This window comes from Marmota flaviventris, chromosome 1, assembly GCF_047511675.1.
Source record: "Marmota flaviventris isolate mMarFla1 chromosome 1, mMarFla1.hap1, whole genome shotgun sequence".
NCBI classification, from domain to species: Eukaryota; Metazoa; Chordata; class Mammalia; order Rodentia; family Sciuridae; genus Marmota; species Marmota flaviventris.
The window spans coordinates 95,728,355-95,752,015 of record NC_092498.1 but is presented as its reverse complement, the minus strand read 5'-3'; the positions used below and the strand labels follow the sequence as shown (position 1 = coordinate 95,752,015).

The 23,661-nt window shown below is 37.0% G+C and overlaps 1 protein-coding gene across 1 annotated transcript in view; it reads right to left on the bottom strand.

Moving 5' to 3' along the window:
* Nme8 (NME/NM23 family member 8) overlaps positions 1-5,417 on the bottom strand; it is a 69,411-nt gene extending 63,994 nt beyond the window's left edge. The window contains exons 1-4 of the mRNA XM_027939719.2: positions 5,385-5,417; positions 5,244-5,301; positions 4,958-5,064; positions 1,333-1,404 (exon numbers count right to left, since the gene is read on the bottom strand). Coding sequence (XP_027795520.2) covers positions 1,333-1,404; positions 4,958-5,064; positions 5,244-5,301; positions 5,385-5,417 — 270 coding nt within the window. The remainder of the gene's footprint in view (positions 1-1,332; positions 1,405-4,957; positions 5,065-5,243; positions 5,302-5,384) is intronic.
* Between the last annotated feature and the right edge of the window lie 18,244 nt (positions 5,418-23,661).

Sequence of the window (23,661 nt, the reverse complement as noted above, 5' to 3'; positions counted from 1 at the left end):
CCAGATGCCCTGCAGTGGAACCATTTGTATCACAGGAGGAGAACTGGAGACCTGGGTCAGGAGAAGCATGAGTGTGGGGAGGGTGAGCTACATGTGGCTGAGAGAGGACACATGCTTACACTTTGGGCACTGATTACAGGCAGTAGAGAATATGGCCTGACCATCTATTTCAGGAGAGTGTATAGGGTGTACTGTTCAGACCTGATTCAGATGGCCAAGTGATGGTCACCCCAGAGCTCTAAACTCCACTTGGGACCTACCTTCCCCGTTTTTCTTGCTTGGTACCTGGCTTCTAACTGCTACCTGCAGCTAGAGTCTCCTCATGTGACCAGGAGCCACCAAGTTCATCCCTTTCTTTGTGTAGTCACTCATTCTGTTTCCCTCAACTACATCTAGGCCAGGGGCCTGCAAACTATGACTCAGAACAAAGACTATATTTCAGAAATACAGTCTTTTACAGGAAAGGTGATTGATTTGTTATCTAAGTCATCTCCTACATATTCAACTTAGAAGGGTCTGGGGATATAGCTCAGTTACAATTTTTTTTTCATTCAATCAACCTAGTAATTCCCTTCCTAGAAAGTTGCAAAAGCATTGTTTAAAAGAATCAAAAAGTACATCCAAGAAATATTTTTAATAATTATTTTAATATGGAAAGTAATTATCCCACACTATCCCAGGTCCCATCCATCTCCTTTAGAAGACAACAATCTGGGTTCTTTGACTGTAGCAATAGTACACAACTTAGCACCTACAGATTTCACTTTTATAAACTAGTGATTATGTTTTTCTGATGGTAAAAGATGTGTGCTCATCACAGAATATTTGGAAAATGCCGAAAAAAATTAAAGAAGGAAAAATATTACTTCTCTCTCCAAACATAGAAAATTACTATGACATTTTCTCCTGTCTCCTTTCTATGTATTTGTAAATACAGAGATAAAAGTAATATGTGTTACAAAATAGTATTATACAATACTTTCTAGGATGGGTACGCATGAATATTTATAGCCAATTTTCTCCTACTAGGTTATCTGAGTAATTTCTAGTTTCCATTTCTGTAAATACTTCATCATACAAATCTGATGATTTATTTAGTGAAGGTTAACATCATTTTGTTTTTCTTTTCTCTGATCAGTGTGGCATTGTCTAAGCTCTTCAATCCATTACAGCTCCCAGAGGTCAAATTATAAAAAGCAATAATAGACAAGCAGAGATAAGGCAAACATGGTGCAATTACTCTCATCAGCAAATATTTCCAGGGCAATTTCACTACGCCTGTTGCTCCTACACTGCAAACTGGAAAATTGAGAAAATAAATGTTATACTCACAAGACTTAAGAGAAAAACAGGTTCACATTTATCCTTAAACGAATGCAAAGTTACAATGCTGTCAGCTTCTGCCTGGAAAAAAAAAAAAGTAAATGTTTTACATAATGAAAAACTATATCCAAGTCATTTGCTACACTCTGGTAAAACAATGTAGAGATACTTACAATTTTTATGTTTACTGTGACATTTTCTGGGTATGTTATAGTTGCATTAAGGATCAAATTGCATATACTAGCAATTCAAGCCCTGCATCATCTGTCATCAACGTCACTCTCACTGTTCCCCTTTATGGTACCCAGCCTTCAGTCAAACTCATTTCTTGGTCTTTTCCTTCCTCCTTGCCTGGTCCAACCTTAATTTAAAACCCAGTTCAAGTATACTTCCTCCAATGAGTCTCTCTTACTCTTCCTGCTACAAATCATTTCTCACTCCACACTGCACTTGATTCCCCTCTGCTGGGCACCTATTGTCCTTTTCCATAGTGTACTATGGATGCGGTCCTCTCTCACCCACTGAGTAAGGAAAGCCCTGTGTGTGTGGATAGAGCGTATTCCATATCCACAATATTATCTCAGCCCTCCCCTGCTATCAGTCGCAGGGCCATACCACAAGGAACTCACCAAATGCTTCTTGAATGAACTGGCAGACAAATTGTGAAGCTTTCATTTTTATGTTTGCAATTTTCTCGAAAACTTCAAGTTGTCCTAAGCTGATTATGTACAACTATATATTAAGTAACTGTCTTCCTCCATACTAACAGCACCTGCTGATCCAGCCACCACTGTGAGGGCATGTTAGATATTTCAGACTGCTATAACAAACTGCTATGGACTAAATGGCTTAAAAACAAGCAAGTATTTCTCACAGTTCTAGAAGCTGGAAATCCAAGACCAGAGTGCCAGATGATCAGATTTCTGGTGAAGGACTTTATTCTAGGAAGGTCTACACTTGGGTAGCTATGTTAATGGATATATTGACTTCTGTGGAGCAAGCTGAGGGAGTCTGTGTTCCCAGGTGCTACTGGGTGGATACAGCCTGAGGCCTCCAGGAAGCACTGTCTCTACTATCATCTCTGCTATTAGCCCTCCTCTCCTGAAGATGTTGAGCTGTGCTGAAATGGAAGCCTAAATGGTCTAACTGTTCTTCCACATGTACCACCTCAGCCTTCACATAGTGTGCAGTGCACCTACATACCCCTGCTCTGTTCCTATTCAGACTCTATAAACAGCAGGAATTTAATGACTCTAACCTCTTTGACCACAGCATCAAATTCTGCTTCCTGCTTATCTAAAGATTCCTAACTTTTCTATGCTCAAAGTTTCTTTCCAGATACTTTTAACAGGTGGGCTTCCAGATAGACTGGCGGGTGAGCAGGGAAACTGCCTGCTGTCAGCCTCTCCCCATTGGCCTCAATTTCCCCCTGGACACTGAAGTTTCCCTCAACTTTTAGCCTGTGAACTTTCACTCCTACTTCTTTCAGACAGACTTCCCTCATTCCAACCCCCAGGATGTCCAAGAGTTTTTTATTTTAAAGACAGGGGGGAAAAACACAGAATATTTATTACATAATAAAGACATGGGAATGTTAGGCACCCAAAAGAATTTTCTGCTCCTCAGTTCTCTGTGATTCCATCTGCCAACTGCTGGATTCTTCCAATATTGACCTTAACTTATGCCCACCCTGGTGGATCACATGTGAAATCCACTTCAGTCTCTGTTTCCTACTCTCTGAACTTTGTTTCTCCTCTTTGCCAAGAATCAGATCTAGATTTGAGTCAAATCTCGATTTAGATTTCAAACCTAAATCAAATCACATCCTAGCTTTTTAAAAGAACGTGGCCTGATTTTTGAGTGAAGAGTGAAGCAGGTTGTTAAAAAAGCTTGCCTTTTAAAAAACCCGCAAAGCCCAGAAAATGAAAAAACAAGCCATGGCCTATAAGAAAATATTTGCAAGAGACATGTTTGACAAAAGGACTGTTAATCAAAATGCACAAAGGAAGTTTAAACGTTAATAGTAAGAAAACAAAACAAAAAAAATGGATGAAGAAAAAAATGAGCCAAAGACATTATCAGACACCTGTTTTAAGAAAAAAGAACATGCAGGTGTCAAATAAGCATATGAAAAGATGTTCCAAATCATGTCCTCAGAGAAGTGAGAGTTAAAACAACAAGGAGCCAGGCGGGGTGTCATATGTCAATAATATCAGGGATTCAGCAGGCTGAAACAGGAGGATTTCAAGTTCCAGGCAAGCTTTGATAGCTTAGAGAGACTCTGTCTCAAAAAAAAAAAAAAATTAAAAGGGCTGGGATTTAGTCAGTGGACAAAGCACCCCTGGGTTCAATCCCAGTATGAGAGAGAGACAGACAGACAGACAGAGAGACAGAGAGACACAGAGAGCTAGATCACCACATACTTATTAGAATGCCCCATATCTGGAACCCTGATATCACCAAATGCTGGAGAGGATGTGGAGCAGGAAGACCCACTGATCATTGCTGGTGGGAATATAAACAATTCAGTCCCTCGGGAGGACAGTTTGGTAGTTTCTTATAAAACAAAATATAGTTTTACCATATGGTCCAGCAATCATTCTCTTTGGTATTTACCCAAATTAGGTTAAAAACATGTCAACACAAAAAACATGAAGTTTATAGCAACTTAATTCAAAAAGGCCAAAACTTGGAAAAATCCAAGACATTCTTCTGAAGGTGAATCGATAAACTAAAGTATATCCAGTCAATGGAAGGTTTTCCAATACTAGGAAGAAATGATATCAAATCAGGAAGACATGGAAAAAGCTTCACTGCATATTACAAAGTGAAGAATGCCCATCTGAAAAGGCCTCCTAACTGCATGATTGCAACTATATGATATTCTGGAAAAGATAAATCAGGGGTTTCCAGGTACTTGGTGAAAAAGAGGACTGAATAGTTAGAGCCTGAGTACTGTTGGTCCAGTGAAGCTGTTCTGTATGATACTATAATGATGGACACCTGTCATGACCCATCTGCTAAGTCTCACAGATGAATCAACACCAAGAGGGAACCCTAATGAAAACCATGGACTTTGGCAGATAATGTTGTTTTAAGGTAGGTTCGCTGATTGTAATAAATGTACCACTCTGGTACCAGATTTTGATAGTGGGGAAGGCTGTGGGTGTGTAGAAATAAGGGAAGTGTGTACTTTCTGCCAATTTTTCTGTGAACCAAAAACTGCTGCAAAATAACGCCAATATGAATTTAAATTGTTTAAATGAAAGAAAAAATGACAATTAGCATACTATTCCATGACACCCAACAAACAGCTTTTGCAGGCCTTGTTCTAAGGGCACACACTGAACATGAGGATCAGATGATATGAAACAAGTTAGTAGACAGATACCCATGGTTACACTTTTCCAATGTTTACAGTCATGGCATGTAACCTCAACATTATAGGAATCAGATAAAAAACACATTCATTTTCAGATATGGTAGAACCAAATTGGAAAACTGCAAAGTAAACATTGTCTATTTTGAAAAACAGACAGGTTTTTAAATTAAGACTACACTTAAACGATTAGAGGGTACTTAAAACACTCACGATAACAAGAGAACAATAGTTCAGTGAACCAGAAATCCTTACAACAACAAAATGCAGAATTTCGTCTTCGTTGAGCTCATTTTTCATTTTCCTGAATAAAGGTTGCACTGCTTTGCAAGGTCCACACCAGGCTTGGTAAACATCAATTACTAAAAGATGATAATAGTTATGAAAGAACAGAGTCAAAGAATCTAGAATTAGCATATCCCCATGCTGGATCCCCCGCCAGGGCAAAGATGGCAGAATTCAGTGGAGAAAGGACTCTGCACACTGCTATGAAGTGCACTGGGACAAACCCTGATGGCCAGAGAACTGGGTAGCCCTGTACCTGTTAAGCCTTTGTTCTGCAACATCTCATCCCACTGGCTTTGACTATTGATGACTGTCTGCAAAAAGCAAGGCACTGTCAAAGGTCTATGAATGACTGTCAGGGCATCAGGGAAATGGGCTGCTGATTCATCATACCCACCTGTAACTGGACTTCTCGCTTTTTGCTGGCCATTGATCTACTTTCACATGGCAAAGGAAGAAAAATACAAAACATTAAGGGAAAATTTAAATACTGTGCTCTTTATACATTCAAACAGCATCTTAGCATACATACAATGTTCCCTATACCCGATATCAGATTACACAGTCTCACCTGTTTTGAGAGAAAGGAGCTAATCTCACAGATGGACTACTGCAGACTGGACTCTATGAGACATACTTAAAGCTGCCTTACTATCTTATCCTTCCCCAAATCCTGAAACAAAATAAGAACGAGGTTAACAGTAATGAATTACTTGAAATTATTTTTCACAGGTTTTTGTTTTGCTTTGTTTTGAAGTATTATGGAAGATTTTCTACGTTTTTATTTGCATGCAAGTTTTCTATGAACATTCTCATGGGTCCTTCTCCAGCTCTTCCCACTCCAAGGATATTTAATTTTTAGAGCAAAATCACTAGTTGTCTCTGATCCATAGCATAACATTTCAAGGGTGTTAAATCAATGGAGCAAAAAGTCCCTATTCAACATTATTAGGATGGTTTGGAAAACTTCTGAACAAAAGTGTTAGATGCTCTGACAAAATGGATCCTCCTTTAAGACAGACCGGGATAATCAAAGAAAAGAAAGTATTTAAATCAGCTCCCCTTGCTGAGTACTGTGACCATTTTTAGAGCAAGCTAGACAAAGTCCAAGTACCTGGGATGCTGGGCAGAGCGGCGGCTCTTAAGGTGGCCAGGCTACCTGCTGCGTTTTCTTCCCAGTCTGGTCCAGTTAAAGAACATGGGCCTGGATGCAGGTTTAGACCCCCACTGCCAAGGGCGCCAACGTTTCCGCCCTCGAGGTCAGGCCCGCCCTTCCCGTGGGCAGTGTCTCGAGGCTCTGCCTCTTCCCCCACTCCTACCCCATCGGTATGCCTGGGTCGCTGTCCAAGAACAGCTGGCCCCTAAATTCTTCCACCTTTTCTGTGGCTACTGCAAGTGACAACGGAGTGTTTGCACTTTCACAAAGCTCGCCCCTCCTTCAACTGCGCCCTCCTAACACTACCCACCAGTTGGTTCCTTCCTTCAGCTATTCTGGCTTCAAGTATATACTTCCCAAATGCAGATGGATGATCTCACCTTGGCTTTGAAGCTCTCCGAACTACCCAAGCTTTACAGTAAATAGAATACATACTCCTCAGACCAGAACAGAAGGCACTCTGAATTCCAGCCTTGGCCTGACTCTGGAGCCTGACTGCATTTACCCTGGTAGTGGTGCTTCCCCCATCGCCCCCACCCCGCCCCCGCCCCCACTCTCCTCTCCCCTAGGAGATGGACTCCAGTACCTCTTCCTTTTTAACTTTAGAGTTTTAGACTTTCAAATATGTTGCAAAATGGTACATGTGCCCTTCCCTCTGTTTCCCCTAACGTTAGCAAACTTCCTAACCATAATACAATCATTATGGAAACCAAGATAAATTGGTACACACTTAACTACTCTACAGATCTTATACAAATTTGCAGTTTTCCCACCAATACCCTTAGCTGGTCCAGGATCCTGTCAAGTCCTCTTTGCATTTAGTTCCAAGGAGCTAAGTTAGTCTTTGTTTTTGTAATTTTCACAGGAATGTTTTTGTTGTTGTTGTTGTTGTTATTTTAAAGTTTAACCATTATGTCATTTGTAGAATTTGCACCAAGATTTTTTTTTTTTTTTTTTTTTTGGTACCAGGAATTGAACTCAGAGAGGCACATGATCACAGAGCCACATCCGTAGCCCTATTTTGTATTTTATTTAGAGTCAGGGTCTCACCGAGTTGTTTAACACCTCGCTTTTGCTGAGGCTGCTTTGAACTTGAGATCCTCCTGCCAAGAATATTTTTAAGGTAACTGTTAAAGCATGTTTTAGTTGTGCTAAAACACACACACACGCACCACAAAAAATTAACAATTTTAACCATTTCTAAGTGTACAGTTTATTAGTGTTAAGTATGTTCATATTGTCATACTAACAATCTCCATAATGTTTTCATCTGCCCAGATTGAAACTGTACTTATTAAAACACAGGTCCCTATTTCTCCTGTACCTGGACCCTGGCAATCACCAATAGACCTTCATTTTCTATGAAGTAACATGCCATATGAATTCTACCCTTTACACTGACATGGACATGTCATTCCACTTGCTCTGTGTTCTCTCGTTCCTGGGATGCAAGTCCTCGCATTTACTGTGTCAGCAGACTGTCCTTCATGGCTATTACTTTCCCTTTGGATGTTGGTAAATTTGAACTATGAGCTACTCTATAGCAGGGATTGTTTTTGTGTGAGTTCCTGCAACAGGACTGTGGAGACCTATCTATGTTCTGTACCTTTGCCTGTTTCCATCAATGTTAGGGTGCCGGACCACTTAGATATGATAAAGGATAAAGATGAAAAATCCCTAGGATGGGAGCTTCTGTTCCCGTGGAATTTGGGTGTGTCATGCTCCTGGTACATAAATGCTGTTTTAGTCAGAGTTTTTGTCAGTGTGACCAAAAGATCTGACAACAACAACATAGAGGAGAGAAAGTTTAAATTAACAGAAAGGATAAAGGGAGAAATTTTTGGCCTCTATTCATTGGACAGAGCATTAAAATCCAGAATTCATAAAGAACTCAAAAAGTTCAACAACAAAATCCCAAATATTTCAATTAATAACTGGGCAAAAGAGCTCAGCAGACACTTCTCAAAGAGAGTACAAATGGCCAATAAATACATGAAAAGCTGCTCAGTATCTTTAGCCATCATGGAAAAGCAAATCAAAACTACATTAAGATTCCATCTCACCCCCTGTCAGAATGGCTATCATCAAGAAAATAAAACATAGCAAATACTGGAAAAGAAGCAGGAAGAAATGAACACTTGCACACTGCTGGTGGGTATATAAATTAGTGCAACCACTATGGAAATAAGTATGGAGATTCCTCAAAAACCTAAAAATAGAACTACCCATATACCATTGTTGGATATATACAAAGTCAGAAAATGTTACACACACACACACACACACACACACACACGTGCACACACACACACACAATTCAGCTATAAAGAACAATTCCATGGAACTGGAGATCATCATATTAAGTGAAATTAGTTAGACCCAGAAAGATAATTATCATATGTTCTCTTATTTGGAATCTAGGGGAGGGAAATATAAAGGGGTCAACTAAGGAAAGGAAAGGGGATTAGGAAGGATGGATACCATCAAGTACGTTATATTCATATGTGAAATTATCACAATGAATCATATTACTTTGTACAATTAATATGAAATAATAATTATGATAAGTAAAATAAAACAACAGATGGCAAAGTGAAGAGGTAATGCATACACTTTATTGATATGATGAGACTCTCATCAAATATCCTTTTAAAGGTAATTCTGCTCACTCTAAAGATGGGGATCTTGTCTATAAAGGTTTGTTGTGTTCCTTTACCTTATGGTCATTTCCTGTTTCTTTCTTTTTTTTTTTTTTTTTTGTACCAGGGATTGAACCCAGGAGCACTTAACAACTGAGTGAGTCACACCCTCAGCCCTTTTGTATTTATTATTTTGAGACAGAGTCTCACCAAGTTGTTTAGGGCCTCACTGAATTGCTGAGGCTGGCTTTGAACTTGTGATACTCTTATCTCAGCCTCCTAATCCACTGGGATTGCAGAGTACACTACTGTGCCTGGCTTGTTTTCTGTATCTTAACTCATGTGCAGTATCTGAAAATGTTTTTAATAAAAATTTTTCTTGTTAATCCACAAAGATTATAGGCACTTACAATGAGTTTGGCCAATGCCACAAAGATTCATGCAATTATTCCAGGCAAATTTTTCACATAATTCTTTTCAATTTTAAGGGAAAACTGCAGTGACACACACAAAAATATTTCAATCTATTATAAAACAAGAACAAATATTAATTGCTATTGGTTGAATAGTGCATGACTCCTCAAAGGTCCATGTGTTAAAGCCTGGTCTCCAGAGTGGTATTGTTGGGAGGTGCCATATTCTGAGTCCAATTTTCAAAAACACATAGATAATAATATTAAACTATATACTACCTTTTTCCTTTGAAGGATTGTGGGGTCCCAGCTTCTACCTCTTTCTCTTTTGCTTTCTGCCTATGAGGTAAGCAGTTTGCTCTGTCATTCACTCCCCGCCATTGCCAACAGATATGCAAACACTTCACCAAAAAAAAATCCTTTTTATCTTCCTCTGTCTACTGACATTTGCATTTTCTCAGGACCTCTAAATATATGTGAAGTTCATACAAGAGGAACTGGCCTGCAGAAATGTTTACCTCATTCTACTCTCTGGCATTTACCATCACCATTGTAAATAAACACTAAAAAATTAGTTAGCAGATTAGTGCATTTGGAATTAGCAGATATCCCTGACACACTTTTGAACTCTTTAATTAGAATAAACAAAACTTCTACTTTTAAAGTCAAGCAATCTTGTCCAAGGAATTAAGTAGATTGCAATGAAAATAAGTGATTCAGAATAGAGACTTAAAGTTTATTAATTCTGCAAGAGATAGAAGCAAAACAATCGCTGTCTGGAAGAAGTGTATACAACTTTTTGTTAATTTCTCCTATCCTGTACATAAATATGCCATATTCTGAGTCTAATACTCAAAATCACATAGATAGTAATACTAAACTATATACTATCTTTTTCCATCAAATAAAAAATGAAGATGCTAAGAATAATGAAAAGTCACAATATTAAAATCTCCAACAGAAAGAAACTATTACTACTGCATCTTATTGGGCACTGAAAAACTAATGGGTCTGGGTTGGGAAATAATTCTGGACAGTCCCTAAACCTGAGCAAACCTGCTGACTTGCAATTAATCGGGAAGAGGCTTTGAACATTCTTGTCTGCCTCCTGTCTGAGAGATTCATAGAGACTTGCAATAAAACAAAATAGTGGCCATCTCTCTGTAGTCCATGTATTGACTTGTGAAACAGTTGGAGTATTGTTTTCCTCCCATTACTATATTGCTTGATGTATTTATTGAACATCACAATTCTTGCAAAATAAGAAAGGCAGGTATGGGAGAATAGAAGAACTAGCTTGAGACATCCTTAGAGTCAGAATCAGTGGTGTGCTGGTAAATGTTAATAGCCAACGCTCCTGAGAAAACGTATAAATTTAATTGATCTAAATAATGTCACACAAAAGTAACACCCATAGAATATACAATACTCTTTATTGAAAATTCCATATAGCCAATTGATTTTTACAGAATGTTTTCATTATTTTTGCCTAACTCTTCCATCCATAGCCAAGTTATAGGTGCAATTCAATCAAAACTTGCCAGATTTAGCATATGAATAAATGCTTGTTTATGATCTTGTTCAGCAAACAAATTGCTCGTGTCATCATGAATGTGTATAGCTCCAATAGAAATGTTGGTTGATAATTTCATTTATGTTAATAAGCTTAGCAAAGTGATAAAGACATATATTAGAATTTCACGCATACATTTATGACATTAGTGACTTCTTTCTGAATCAACTAACAGTTTACAAATACAGGAAGAATATTTCTCAATTTTGGGGTGCTATTTATTTTTTGATGGTGGTGGGTGCTATTTAGAATGCAACCAAACATATACAACATTTTTTTCTTATTATCTGCAATAACAATTAATAAAACAATAAACTTTTGTAGTTTGTAGCATTTGCTGACTTCCATAGTCTAAGTACTTCCATGATGGCCAATTTCAAGTTACTAACATGAACAAAAAAGATGTGCACTAGCACATAATTATATGGTATATTCACCTAAATATAGGCTATATAAATATATGTAAACATATAAACCTAAATATAGATATTTACAAATATATAAATATACATGTATCATTAAAAATACTAAATGTGATAAAGTAGCGAGGGACTGATTATTTGGGGGTATTTTTTTACATTTACTTTAATATAATTTGTTAGTTTATTCAATTTATAATGGATGATATTAACAACTAGCTCACATAATTCATGAAAAAATATGAACAGTAGGTTTTCTTGAGCTGGAATAACCTAGTTCCAAGATACCATGGTATAATAATCTCACACCAAGTCCTTCATGGAGACAGAGAGAGAAAGAGCATGCAATAATAAGAGGCACAAGCATAATTCAATTTATTTTCGCAAAGACTTCAATGCATTTTCAACAAGAAAAACAAGTATTTATAAATATGATATTGAAAAATTTAAAACTCATGTGTTAAAAAATGTACACTGACCATTGATCGCCCTGCTTTTAAAATGCATATTAGTTTAAGATGGATAATAGATTTACATAAAAGTTCAAACTTGAATGCTTCAAAAATATAGAATTTTTTTTTTAAATCTTGGAATCATTTTTAGGAAGAACAGAAAGGGTGACCATAAAATAAAAATTAATAAATTGGACTTCATTAAAATTTAAAACTATATATATGCACAACCTTATTCACTTTCATTCATAATTTTTTAAAGAAACTGAGCAAACTAAGAATCAAGAAATAATTCCATGTAAAACTTGGTGACTATGATATTTTAAGTTAGAAATATTCTCTCTCTCTCTCTTTTTTTTTTTTTAGAAATATTCTCAATAGGGCTGAAACAAATCAAGAATGTTCATTACTTTCCATGCTCATGAGCTGGAAGACTATATTGTTAAAACACTTCATACTGTCCAAACAAATCTACAGATTAAAGGCAATTTCTTTCAAAATATCAGTGATTTTTTTTGGGGGGTGCTGGAGATTGAACCCTGGATCTCATATATGCTAGGCAAATGTTCTATCACTGAGATGTAGCAAGACTCTTAAAGTGGTGACCCCCATTGACATTGTACAGAATTTTTTAAAAATCCTAAAATTCGTATGGAACCACAATAGATCCAAAATAACCAAAACAATCTAGAGGGAAAAGAAAAAGCTGGAGGCATCATACTTTCTGGTTTTAGAATATATGATACAGGTACAATAATTAAAATAGAATGACACTATCATAAAGACAGACATATGGACCCAAGGAACAAAAGAGGAAGGAAGCCCAGAAATAACCACAAATATGTCTTCAAGAAGTGTACCTTGAATACTCAGTAATCTCTCAACAAATGAGTTTTGGAAAATGAAATTGTCGCTTGTAAAAGAATGAAATTTGATCCTTACACAAAAAATCAACAGAAAATAGACAAAAACTTAAATGGAAGACCTCAAACTGTAAAACTCCAAGAAGAAATTAAAGGGGGAAAGTCTTATGACATTGGTCTTGGCAATGATTTCTTGAACATGATACCAAAAGCAGAGGCAAGAAAAGCAAAAATGAAGATGCAGAACTGCATAAAACTAGAAATCTTCGGCAAAGCAAAGGAAAAAAAATCCACAGAATGGACAGGCAGTCTATGGAATGGAAGAAAATATTTACCAACTATATATCTGATAAGAGATCAATCCCTATAGTATATTAAGAAATCTTACATCAAAAAGCTACAACAAAAGCCAGATGTTTTAAATGAACAAAGGAATTGAATTTTCTCCAAAGAAAGCAAGTGAATGGTCAATGTGTAAGTGGAAAGATGCTCAATATAATTGATTATCAGGAAGAAGCAAGTCAAAACCACAGCAAGGTATCACCTTACTCCTGTTAGGATAGCTATTATCAAAAATTAAGTAAATAATGATAAAAAGAAATATTGCCAAGAATGTGAATATTTGGGGAGTTTTGCACATTATTGGTAGGAATTTAATATGGTACACTCTTTATGAACACTACTAGGAAGGTTTTGCTATACCAATTTAATGCAATTCCTATTAAAATTCCAATGACATTCTTCATAGAATAGGAAAAGTAGTCATAAAATTCATTTGGAAAAATAAGAGGCCAGAATAGCCAAAGCAATCCTTAGTGAGAAAAGTGAAGCAGGAGGCATCACAATACTGAACCTTAAATTATACTACAGAGCTATAATAACAAAAACATGGTATTAAACAAAAACAATCATGAAGACCAATGGAATAGAAGACACAGAGACACACCCACATATATATAGTCTCTACAACAAATGATGCTGGGAAAACAGGAAATTCATATGTAGTAGAATGAAATTTAACCCCTATCTCTCGCCCTAAACAAAACTTAACTCAAAGTGGATCAAGGACCTACACATTAGACCAGTGACCCTGCACCTACTAGAAGAAAATGTAGACCCAACTCTCCATCATGTCAGCTTAGGAACTGACTGCCTTAACAAGACCCTTCAAGTGCAAGAAATAAAGTCAAGAATCAGCAAATGGGTTGGTATCAAACTGAAAAGTTTCTTCATAGCAAAGGAAACTATCAAGAATGTGAAAAGGGACTCTATAAAATGGACCAAAACCTTTGCCACCTGCACCTCTAGGATATACATAGAACTCAAAAAACTTAACACCAAAAAAAATCCAAATAACCCAATCAATAAATGGGCAAAGGAAGTGAACAGATACTTCACAGAAGAAATACAATAGTCAACAGATACATAAAAAAATGTTCAATATCTTAAAAAACAAAATACCAGAAATCCCATTTCTCAGTCTTTATTCAAAAGAAATAAAATTATTATCCTGAAGAGTTATTTGAACTCTTGTGTTCTTTGCAGCATTATCTATATTAGCGAAGATGTGGAAACAACCTAACTGTCCACAGGTGGATGAAAGCCTAGAGAAAATATGGCACATACAGAGAGCTGAATACCAAACAGCTGGAAAGGCGCAAATTCTGCTGTATGTGACAACATGGATGAACCTGGAAGACATGATGCTAGATGAAATTAGCCATCACAGAAATACAAATCCTACATGATCCTCTTATATGAGGGATCTAAAATAGTAAACTCACAGAAACAAAGAGAAGAAGAGTGGTTCTTTAGAGGTGGAGAGGAGGGGGAAATGATGAGCTGCTATGCAACAGGAGGAATGCTCATTTAAGCAAAGCAAGGTGAATAAGGTCTAGAGATCCCCTATTCAAAATTGTGCCTATAGTCAATGATACTGTGCTGTACTCTTAAAAGTGTGTTAAATGGTAGTGCTCTCACTGCAATTTTTAAAAAAATAAACTATTGAATGTACACTTTTAAAGAAAGTACATTTAAACACCCCCCGCCCCCCACACACACACAGTCTTTCAAGCTGATGCTATGAGGCTTCTTCTGATCCAGGCTTTGAAGTCCCAGGATGAATGTCTGTGGCATTCTTTTGAACCAGTAAGTTGCTAAGGTCAGCTTAGATTGAAGTGGAGAAAAATTAGACTTCCACATCCGTGAGGGTGAATCCTTTAGTCGTCAGTTTTCTGCCACTCTTCTTACCACATCAGAAGAGAATGAAATGTAAGTACAATTATTAAAGGTGATCAAAGAAGCAATGAGTGTGACGATCTCACCTGGTTTAAGGTCACCAAAAAATTAATAAATAAATAATTATAAGGGTTAAAAAATAATGTTCATTGCAATCCTGCTATTTAATATCATGTGGGTAGTTAGTCTTAAGTAATGCAATATGACAGTAAGAAGAAATAAGAACTACCCTACTAGAAAAGTACATGACTATGTAGTTATTATCTCCCAATAAAATTATTCTTCTGGTTTAATAGTCATTTATATGACTATTAGAGTTAAACTAAAATCTTGGTATCATGATTGGATACAAAAGCATCACACAAAAATCAACTTTTTAGGGCCAGGCATGGTGGTGCACACCTGCAATCCCAGTGGCTTAGGAGGCTGAGGTAAGAGGATCTCAAGTGCAAACCCAGCCTCAGCAAACAAGAGGTGCTAAGCAACTCGGTGAGACCCTGTCTCTAAATAAAATACAAAATAGAGCTGGGGATGTGGATCATTGGCCAAGTGCCCCTGAGTTCAATCCCTGGTACCAAACTAAATAAATAAATAAACTTTTTTTTCTTCTCCTTAGAACCAAGGATATAATATCTTTGTATACTTCTAGAAAACACAATAACATAAAATATTTGCAAGCTGGAAGGTGTATAAGAATAAACTAACAAGAAAGAGTTAGGATCTCCATAGTTAAAAGAATAAAATTTTATTAGCAGACACCATCAAAAACTTGAATAAAAAGAAAATCTACCATGCTCATAGTAGGTATGAAGACTCAATAGTTGTATTTTCCCTATAAATTCATATCATTAAACACATTAGGATCATAAAAAGAGGATCAAGTAACTAAAAATTTATTTTGAAGTACAAATGCTTAAGTTTAGAGGTCAATTTTCTTTAGGGGGAATCTATTCATACACATCCACAAACACAAATCTCTTATCATGCATCTCAAAAACAAATTATAGATAGATTAAAATTTTATGTCTCAAGTTAATTAAAAGTAAAAAAAAATATTGGAAAACTAAAAAGTTTATATTTATGTAATTATGGTATGAGAGACTTTTGTGTGTGTGTGTATGTATGTGTGTGTGTGTGTGTGTGTGTGATCAGGTATTGAACCCAGGGGCAGTTACCCACTGAACCACATCCCCAGCCATTCTTATTTTTTTTTATTTTGAGAAGGGTCTCATTAAGATGCTTAGGGTCTTGCTAAGTTGCTGAGACTGACTTCGAACTTTTGATCCTCCTGCCTCAGATCTCCCAAGCTGCTGGGATTATAAGCATGTGCCACTGCACCTGACAAAAGGTCATTTTAAACAATAAATTTTAAAGGCAGAAAATAGATTCTCAATTTTTGTAATAAAAGATAACAACCTTCTATTTTTTAAAGTACTTGTGACTGACTAAATGAAAATGGTTATAGTTACCTAACAAAATGCTGATATTCAGTATGTAATAGACCTCTTAAAACCCAATAATAAACAACAACCAAATAAAGTACACAAATAAAACCTTTACAGAAATAGAAATTAAAACATCAAAGAAAAATATCTATATGCACCCAGCCTTACTAGAAATCATAGAAACTGTAATTAATGCAACATGAAATATTGTTTTTCAGCAATTGCATCTATAGAAATTAAGGAGTTCAGTAACATCTGAATTGTAGAAAAGAGATTTTACCTAAAAGTTACACCTAACTGTATGCTCGAGAAGCATGTATAAGATGCTAATTCCAGCATTGTTTGTGAAAGTAAAACACAGAAACCTCTTAAATGATCAATAAGGAACAGTTAAATAAACCATGCGATCCACATGCTATTGAATATTATATTGATATATGTATTATTAAATATGCAGAAAGATCTATAGGTGCAGGCATGGGAATAACATCAAGTTGTATTTTTGAATAAAAAAATATGAAGGTGACAGAGTGTTATGAGCAATATGAACAAACAAACCCATACATCCCCAAACCTTAAAATATTTCTTTAAAATATTCAAATTTATTTATTTACACATTTATTTACCCAGTATTTATTAAGGGTCTCCCATGTGACAGGCATTTTTAAAAATAGAATGGAAAATGTAAATATTTGTGTTTAAATATATGTATGTATATAGACAGGTAGATAGATAGACCCCCAAATGAAGACATATCAAATATCAGTCATTTTTATCTGGAACTGTGACAAGATCAGGTTACAGGTCAAATGAATGATAAGGTGTATCTGCAATATTTGGATACGGATGCTGAAAATAAGCAAGTATTGCTTATTAAAATATATTAGTTCTAAAGAAACAATTATTAATGTTAAGGCAAGATTGGTTATAAGAATGAAATCAAAAGCAACATAAATTGACCTAGAAAGAGTAGATTATTATATTAAGGGATACTAAAATTGAAGGATAATTAAAGAAAATGATTATGATGGGTGCATTGAAAAGATATTTAGCTTTTATCCTTGGGTGGTGGAATTATTTCTGATCCTTATTTTGTCATATTTATTTTACAAAAAACAGCCCAAAAAGTCATAAAAAGCTTATTTACAAAAAAAGTAAATATTGTAACGCACATTTTTTTTCTCATTGTTCTTACAGTGAGCTTTCTTTGATTGCCCTTGGGTTCTTTTCCAAATATGCTTCAACTATATTGCAAATGAAGATTAACTTTCACTTTATGTGGTTTCCCTTCAGGCTTTAACTTCGTATCTCACTTATTTTCTGAGTATTGCATTTTTTTTCCTAATTCAACAGGTGGTTTTTCAGAAACATCGGGGTATTATGCTGCCTTTCCTTTCCTAAGTAGGCATAGTAGCAAAGTGTTTTTCTCTCTTCAAAAATAAGGGGCACAGACCGTGGAGTCAAAAGATGTGGGCTTAAACCTCAGCAGCGCTTGTCCCTCAGTCTGACCTGCAGGATGTTCCGTACAGCCGTGTCAAGTTTAGTTTTCCATCTTCAAATGGAGACTATGGTAGCACGTTTGAGGTCGGTAATGCAAAAGACCAACATCGCCTAACCAGGGAGCAATACCGAGTTAGCACATGAATTTACTTTTGCCCTCCTACTTTCCCTGGTTGTTTCCTTTTGAGACAAAACATGATGACAGCCACAGAATTTTACAAGATACAAGATGCCACAACTTGAATGACAACTGAAAGCGAATTTCCTAACAAGAATTTCACAGAAGTTCATGGGTTCTATTTTTGTAACATGCTCCTAATTCCTAAAATGCTAAAATTCTTAAGCATAGTCTTCTCTTGTTATTATTTTATTTCTTCACTGAAATCTAAATTCAGTCTCTTCATTTTAATATATTCCCCCTGAAGCCCTTTTATTATTTTTTCATTTGCACATATTTATAAAAATGACCCATGGCGTTGTTTATTGTCTGTTCTACCTGAATTTTATAATTAAAAACGCTTAAATGTAACTTCTCACGACGCCCGCCAGGTGGCAGTATCCTCCTCTGTGGAGGCAGTGAAGAAGCAGAGCCAAGAAATCTCGTTGTTGCTGACCACATCCTGCCGCTGAGGCTCTGAAGCGTCCCTGCCCTTGCTCATCATTGCTCATCATTCGGAGGACTGATCCTCACCTGGAGAACTAAAGATATTCAGAGCTCTGAGTTTCTATCTGGGGGGCTTGGTGTTGTTTTTGTCCTGTTGCCCATCAATTTACTCCCCAGTAATAAAATGACCAGCTTAGAAGATGCATGAAGCCCTAGGATTCACACCTACCCAACTGGTTTTGATCTCAGTCATTAACAGTTTGAGGGTTTCACTTCAGATTGGAAAGAACTTCTGAGCAACCTAAAGGTACAGCCAGTGAGCATGTCATAAGGTAAGGTGATAAATGTGGCACAGGAACCCTCCCACACCATCTCACTTTTACAGCATACATCACTAACCCATCATGACAGTCCTGTTCAGCTGCCTGTTCTTTTTCTCACAGTCCCCCAAATTCCAATCCAGGAGCTTCCTTGGCCTTAAAGTTAGAAAGTCTTGAGATTCCAATGTGAATCTGGAGGTGCTATATCAGCTGTAAGTAGCAGGAACAGCGTCTCCAAAATCAGTTTCCACGCAAAAGCGAAAATGCCTCTTCTCTAGTGCTGCTCCTACCACCATTTCTACTGTGCCCTCAAGGATCTGAGATTGTATTTTCAGCCAAATTTGATATCATTTCCATGTGTATCTTTTTATACCATAATCATTTTTTTAATTTCCTGAATTACTTTCCAATTGCATCTTAATCTGTAACAGCACAGTAGTTAAAAAGGAAACATAAAAATAAAAATGTGTATCAAAACCTTTAACTCTTTTTAGAAGTGAATACAGAAGTTAAGATCCCAAAATGGAACGCCCAAAGAATAAGATTATGCTTTCATCTTGAAAGATAGTCTGAGGAGAAGGAGTTACCATCCAGAGTAGTAGGAAGAAGAGGAAGGAAGAAAGTTTGATGGTTCATTGCCAGCTTACATGCTTCCTTCAAACAAAGGCCTTTGTTTGAAGGATTGGGTTAGAATAGACTTCCCCAACCAAAGAAATTAGTCTGAGAAAAGTATTGTCAACCTTGTCCTATGGCAGAGGTGCGGGTGATGATGATGGTAATAATGGTCAGGATTAAGTGCCACCACTTGGTGAAGTCTGCAGCTCTCAAGAGAAGTGGCAAGTTGAAAGGTTCTCCAGTGAGCAGAAAAGGAGTCCTAAGGCTGGGGAGGGACTCAGCTGTGATAGGAGCTGCAGAGGCCATCAGATCTGCCAAGGAAGTGAGTTGAGGAGGAGGGAAGTAGCTGTGGGTTAAGCCTCAAGACTGGGGGCAGCATCTGGCTGGGGAAGCTCAATAAGATTCTGTCTTTTTTTTTTTCAATGTGACTCAGGAAATACTCCATTTGTTGTGAATTTAATATTACATAGAAGAATATTTTAAATAAATTCTTATGGATATCATAGGAAAGATACTGTCTTCACAAGAGATAATGGTGAAAACTCTGTGGTGGAAAAATGATAAAATCAATATGTAGTATGTCATACACTATTTTTAAATTCTGTTATCTTTACTTATATGTAAAATAGCCTTGCTTCAATGTGCTCTAACAACCATACTGCTTTTTAAAAACACAATATGATTTTTGCTGCTTCTAGTATGTTTCAAAACACCCTCCATCTTTGCAACCCTACTCAACTGGGATTCAGTGAGAGAATCACCACCAAGTATACATTTAGAAAACTTTACAATGCCAGTATTGAGAAAGTGCCAAAGCCTGTGAATCCACTTTCTGTTATTTTCAGTTCAGGTGTTAAGAACAGACACACTTAGATGAGAAAACATTAAAACTTTGGAAGTAATGAACCTTGTTATAATAGTGATTATATTTTATTTTTGATTTCATGTTGGCATAGTCTTTTGTATCTATCTTTTCTCCCTAATTCTCAAATTATGTAACTGAACTGCACAATTTAGTGCTTAATTTTATTGGTATGCAACAGTGGTTTATTCAAATTGTTTTTCTTCTAATTGTTTCAACTGCTCATGTCTCATCTCCCTTAAGTAGATTATAAACTCCAATAGGAAGGAATTGCTAAGCACAGGTTCATTTTGTTGCCCACAGTTTCTAAAAATTCACATTCGATTAAAATAGCCAGAGGTGATCCCTGCTGAGCACTCCTAAGAGGCAATTAGCTTCCATTGTTCCTTGAGCTCAGTGAAATCCTTGTTAGTGTTAAACCATAGTTCTTTAAGCATTAGGTAGGTGCACCTCTGGTAGATATGGATTAATAAGTCAACTAACGCAGGATGCATTTTTAAAATGCACAGTTATTATTCCTGAAATTACACTGTCAACTGGAGGAGACTCCTTCATTGTCCAGAGGTGGAAACTGAGGCCCAGAACTAATTAAAAAAATAAAGTCCAAGGCATAAGAATTTTAATGTGAAAGAGTTATTAAAAAATTAAAGCAAAACATTGCTTTTACTCAAATTTGGAATTTTAACACACATAAGAAAAGCATGAGCCTCTCCTTCCCTCCCCTTCTGTCTCCTGTCATTCCAGTTAGAAAAGGAAGACACTGAGAAGTCCAGGGCAGCACCTTACATTTTAAAACTTGGTTTTTGTTTTGGTAAAGATAACCATTGTTGCTGCATGTGCTGCTTGTACATCCTTCTGGGTTACTCTAGGAAGTGTATAATGTCAAGCCCCTGACAGGTCATATGACCTAGTCTGGCCAATAACTGGACTAGAAATGACAAGTTAGTTCCTATACTGAGGGCGATTAGATGTTGCCTTCTTCTTCTGTTCCACTCCTTATTAATTACAAGCAGAAGGAGGCTGGGTCCTTGAGTCGTTGGCTGGATGACAGCCCTTGTTAACCTGTCATGGCTTTTGTGTGAAGGACATAAACATTCCATGTGCTACCTCATTAAGATCTGGCATTTTCTTTGTTACCACAGCATATTCTAGTCCACCCTAAATACACTTACATAGAGAGAAGTCTGTTCATTACAGAAAATCCAAATTTTAATAAATTAATATTTTGTTTATACATATTTTTATATATGTATTTACATAAATCTATATCTGTAATAACTTCATTTAGTTGCATATAACATGAAAACCAAATAACAATGGCTTAAAAGTATAGTGGTTGGTTTTTCTCAGGGTAATAAGAAGCAAGGCAGTTCAAAAATGATGCCACATCCTCAAAATATCACTAAAATCCTGCCTGCTGTGAGCAAACTCTTCTACCTGGGGTTGCCTGGTCGCAATGATTTTACCTCTGATTATCTAGGAAAAATGCAAATCAAATATGGCATGGTGAGTCCTGGGAAAGGTCTTGACCGGAGGTGCTTAGGGAGTAGAGGGTCTGAAAAGGCTTCCTGAAGGAAATGTGTTTAAATGGCTCCTGAAGGGTTTACAAGTTGATTCTCTTGCAGAGGAAACTGGCCTGTGTTGTGATAGGGGCCAGGCCACGCTGGGAAATCTGCAAGGTGGTCAGTGTAGCTGCAGCAGGGTGCAAAGTGAGCAGGGTGGGCAGGGCTGGGCAAGTAGCGGGCAGGTCTGCAGGAGCCTGGGAGTCACACCAAGGAGTTGGAACAACCTGATGGCAAGGGAATCATCAAAGAGGAGAGTGACCCATCACTTTCATACTTTAGAAACCTCATTCTGTCTGGGGTCTGAAGAAAGGGTCGGGGGAGAAGGAAGAGGATAGGAAAATTGGAGGCTAGGGGACGGTACTGGGCAATCCACGTGAGAATGATGGTCTGTGGTGAGATAGCAAGGAGAAGCAGAAAACACCATATGGTGCTAAAGAGGCTGAGGCAGCACTTGATGACACATTCCTGGCATACCTCAGTGGAGGGTTTTCTTCTAGGTTCCGCACCACTGCAATAAAGCAAGTAACAGGAATTACTGTTTGTTTGTTTGTTTTCCAAGGCATATTAAAAAGTTGTTTGTACTATATTATAGTTTATTAAGTGTGCAACAACATTAAGCCTCAAAAAGTAATGGGTGTGTGTGTGGGGGGGTATGTGCTTTATTGCTAATAATGCTATAGTTTATTAAGTGTGCAACAGCATTATGTCTCAAAAAGTAAGGTACATACATTAATTTAAAAATACTCTATTGCTAAAAATTGCTAATAATCAACTGAGCTGTTCTAAAAAATGGCAATCATAGGCTTATTTGACTCAGGATTGACACACTCTTCAATTTGTTAAAAAAAAAAAAAAAAAGAAAGGGGGATTTTTGTGAAGCACAATAAACTGAGACATCCTGCATTAGTAATCTAAGCTTGCACCTTAAATTGCATGCATGTTAATAGGTTATATACATATTTCTCTGTCTTTTTGTTTGTTTGTTTGGTACTGGGGATTGAACTCAAGGGCACTCCACCACTAAGCCACATCCCCAGGCTTATTTTGTATTTTATTTAGAGATGGGGTCTCACTGAGTTACTTAATGCCTCACCTTTGCTGAGGCTGGCTTTGAACTTACTATCCTTCTGCTTCAACCTCCAGAGCAGCTGGGATTACAGGATGGCGTGGTTATGCCTGCTTGTGGCCTGCAGTAGGGTGAGAGGGAAGAGGACCAAACTCATCCTTTTGTAAGGAACCCAGTCAAGTGTTACCTAGTGATAATTAACCACACCTGTGATGACAGCATTACTCCTTCTGAGGTTGGACCCTCATGGTATAGCTGCCCGTCAACACCATTGCTTTGGAGCTGAACTTTCCAACACATGAACTTTGGGGGATGCATTTAAATTACAGCACATGTAATGTCTGTTTCCAATGTTAACATCATGGTAGTTATGGAGACATTTGTAAATATCAGTTTTCATGCACATCTATCTCTTTACCGGTAGTTGTTTCAAAAAGCAGTAATTTTCTCAGTGTTTTAAAACATCACTCTAATTTTGAAGGGAAAGATAACGGTGATTATTTTTTCAAATAGACCGCATAGATAGCAAAAGACTGACAATCTTATGTATTCAAATTTAAAACACTTTCTGCAAAACGAAAATAAACCTTGCCATGAAATAAACTCTAAAAACTATGTGGGACCAAATATTTTTGTAGTCATTCTCTACTTTGGTCTGGGTGTTTGCTCCCTTCTAAGTACATGTTGAAACTCAATCCCCTAAGTCTCATATTAATGGTATTTGGAGATGGGACCTTTGGCATATAATTAGGAATAGATGATGTCAAGAGGATGGGACCCCCGTTGTAGTATTAGTTGCTTTATTGGAAGAGGAAGAGAAACCCAAGCTGGCACACTCTGACTATGTCTCATTCTGTGGTGCTTTCCTATCTTTTGAGTCATGAGCTAAATGAATCTCTAATCTTTATAAATTTCCCAGTCTCAGAACTGAGTTATAGCAACA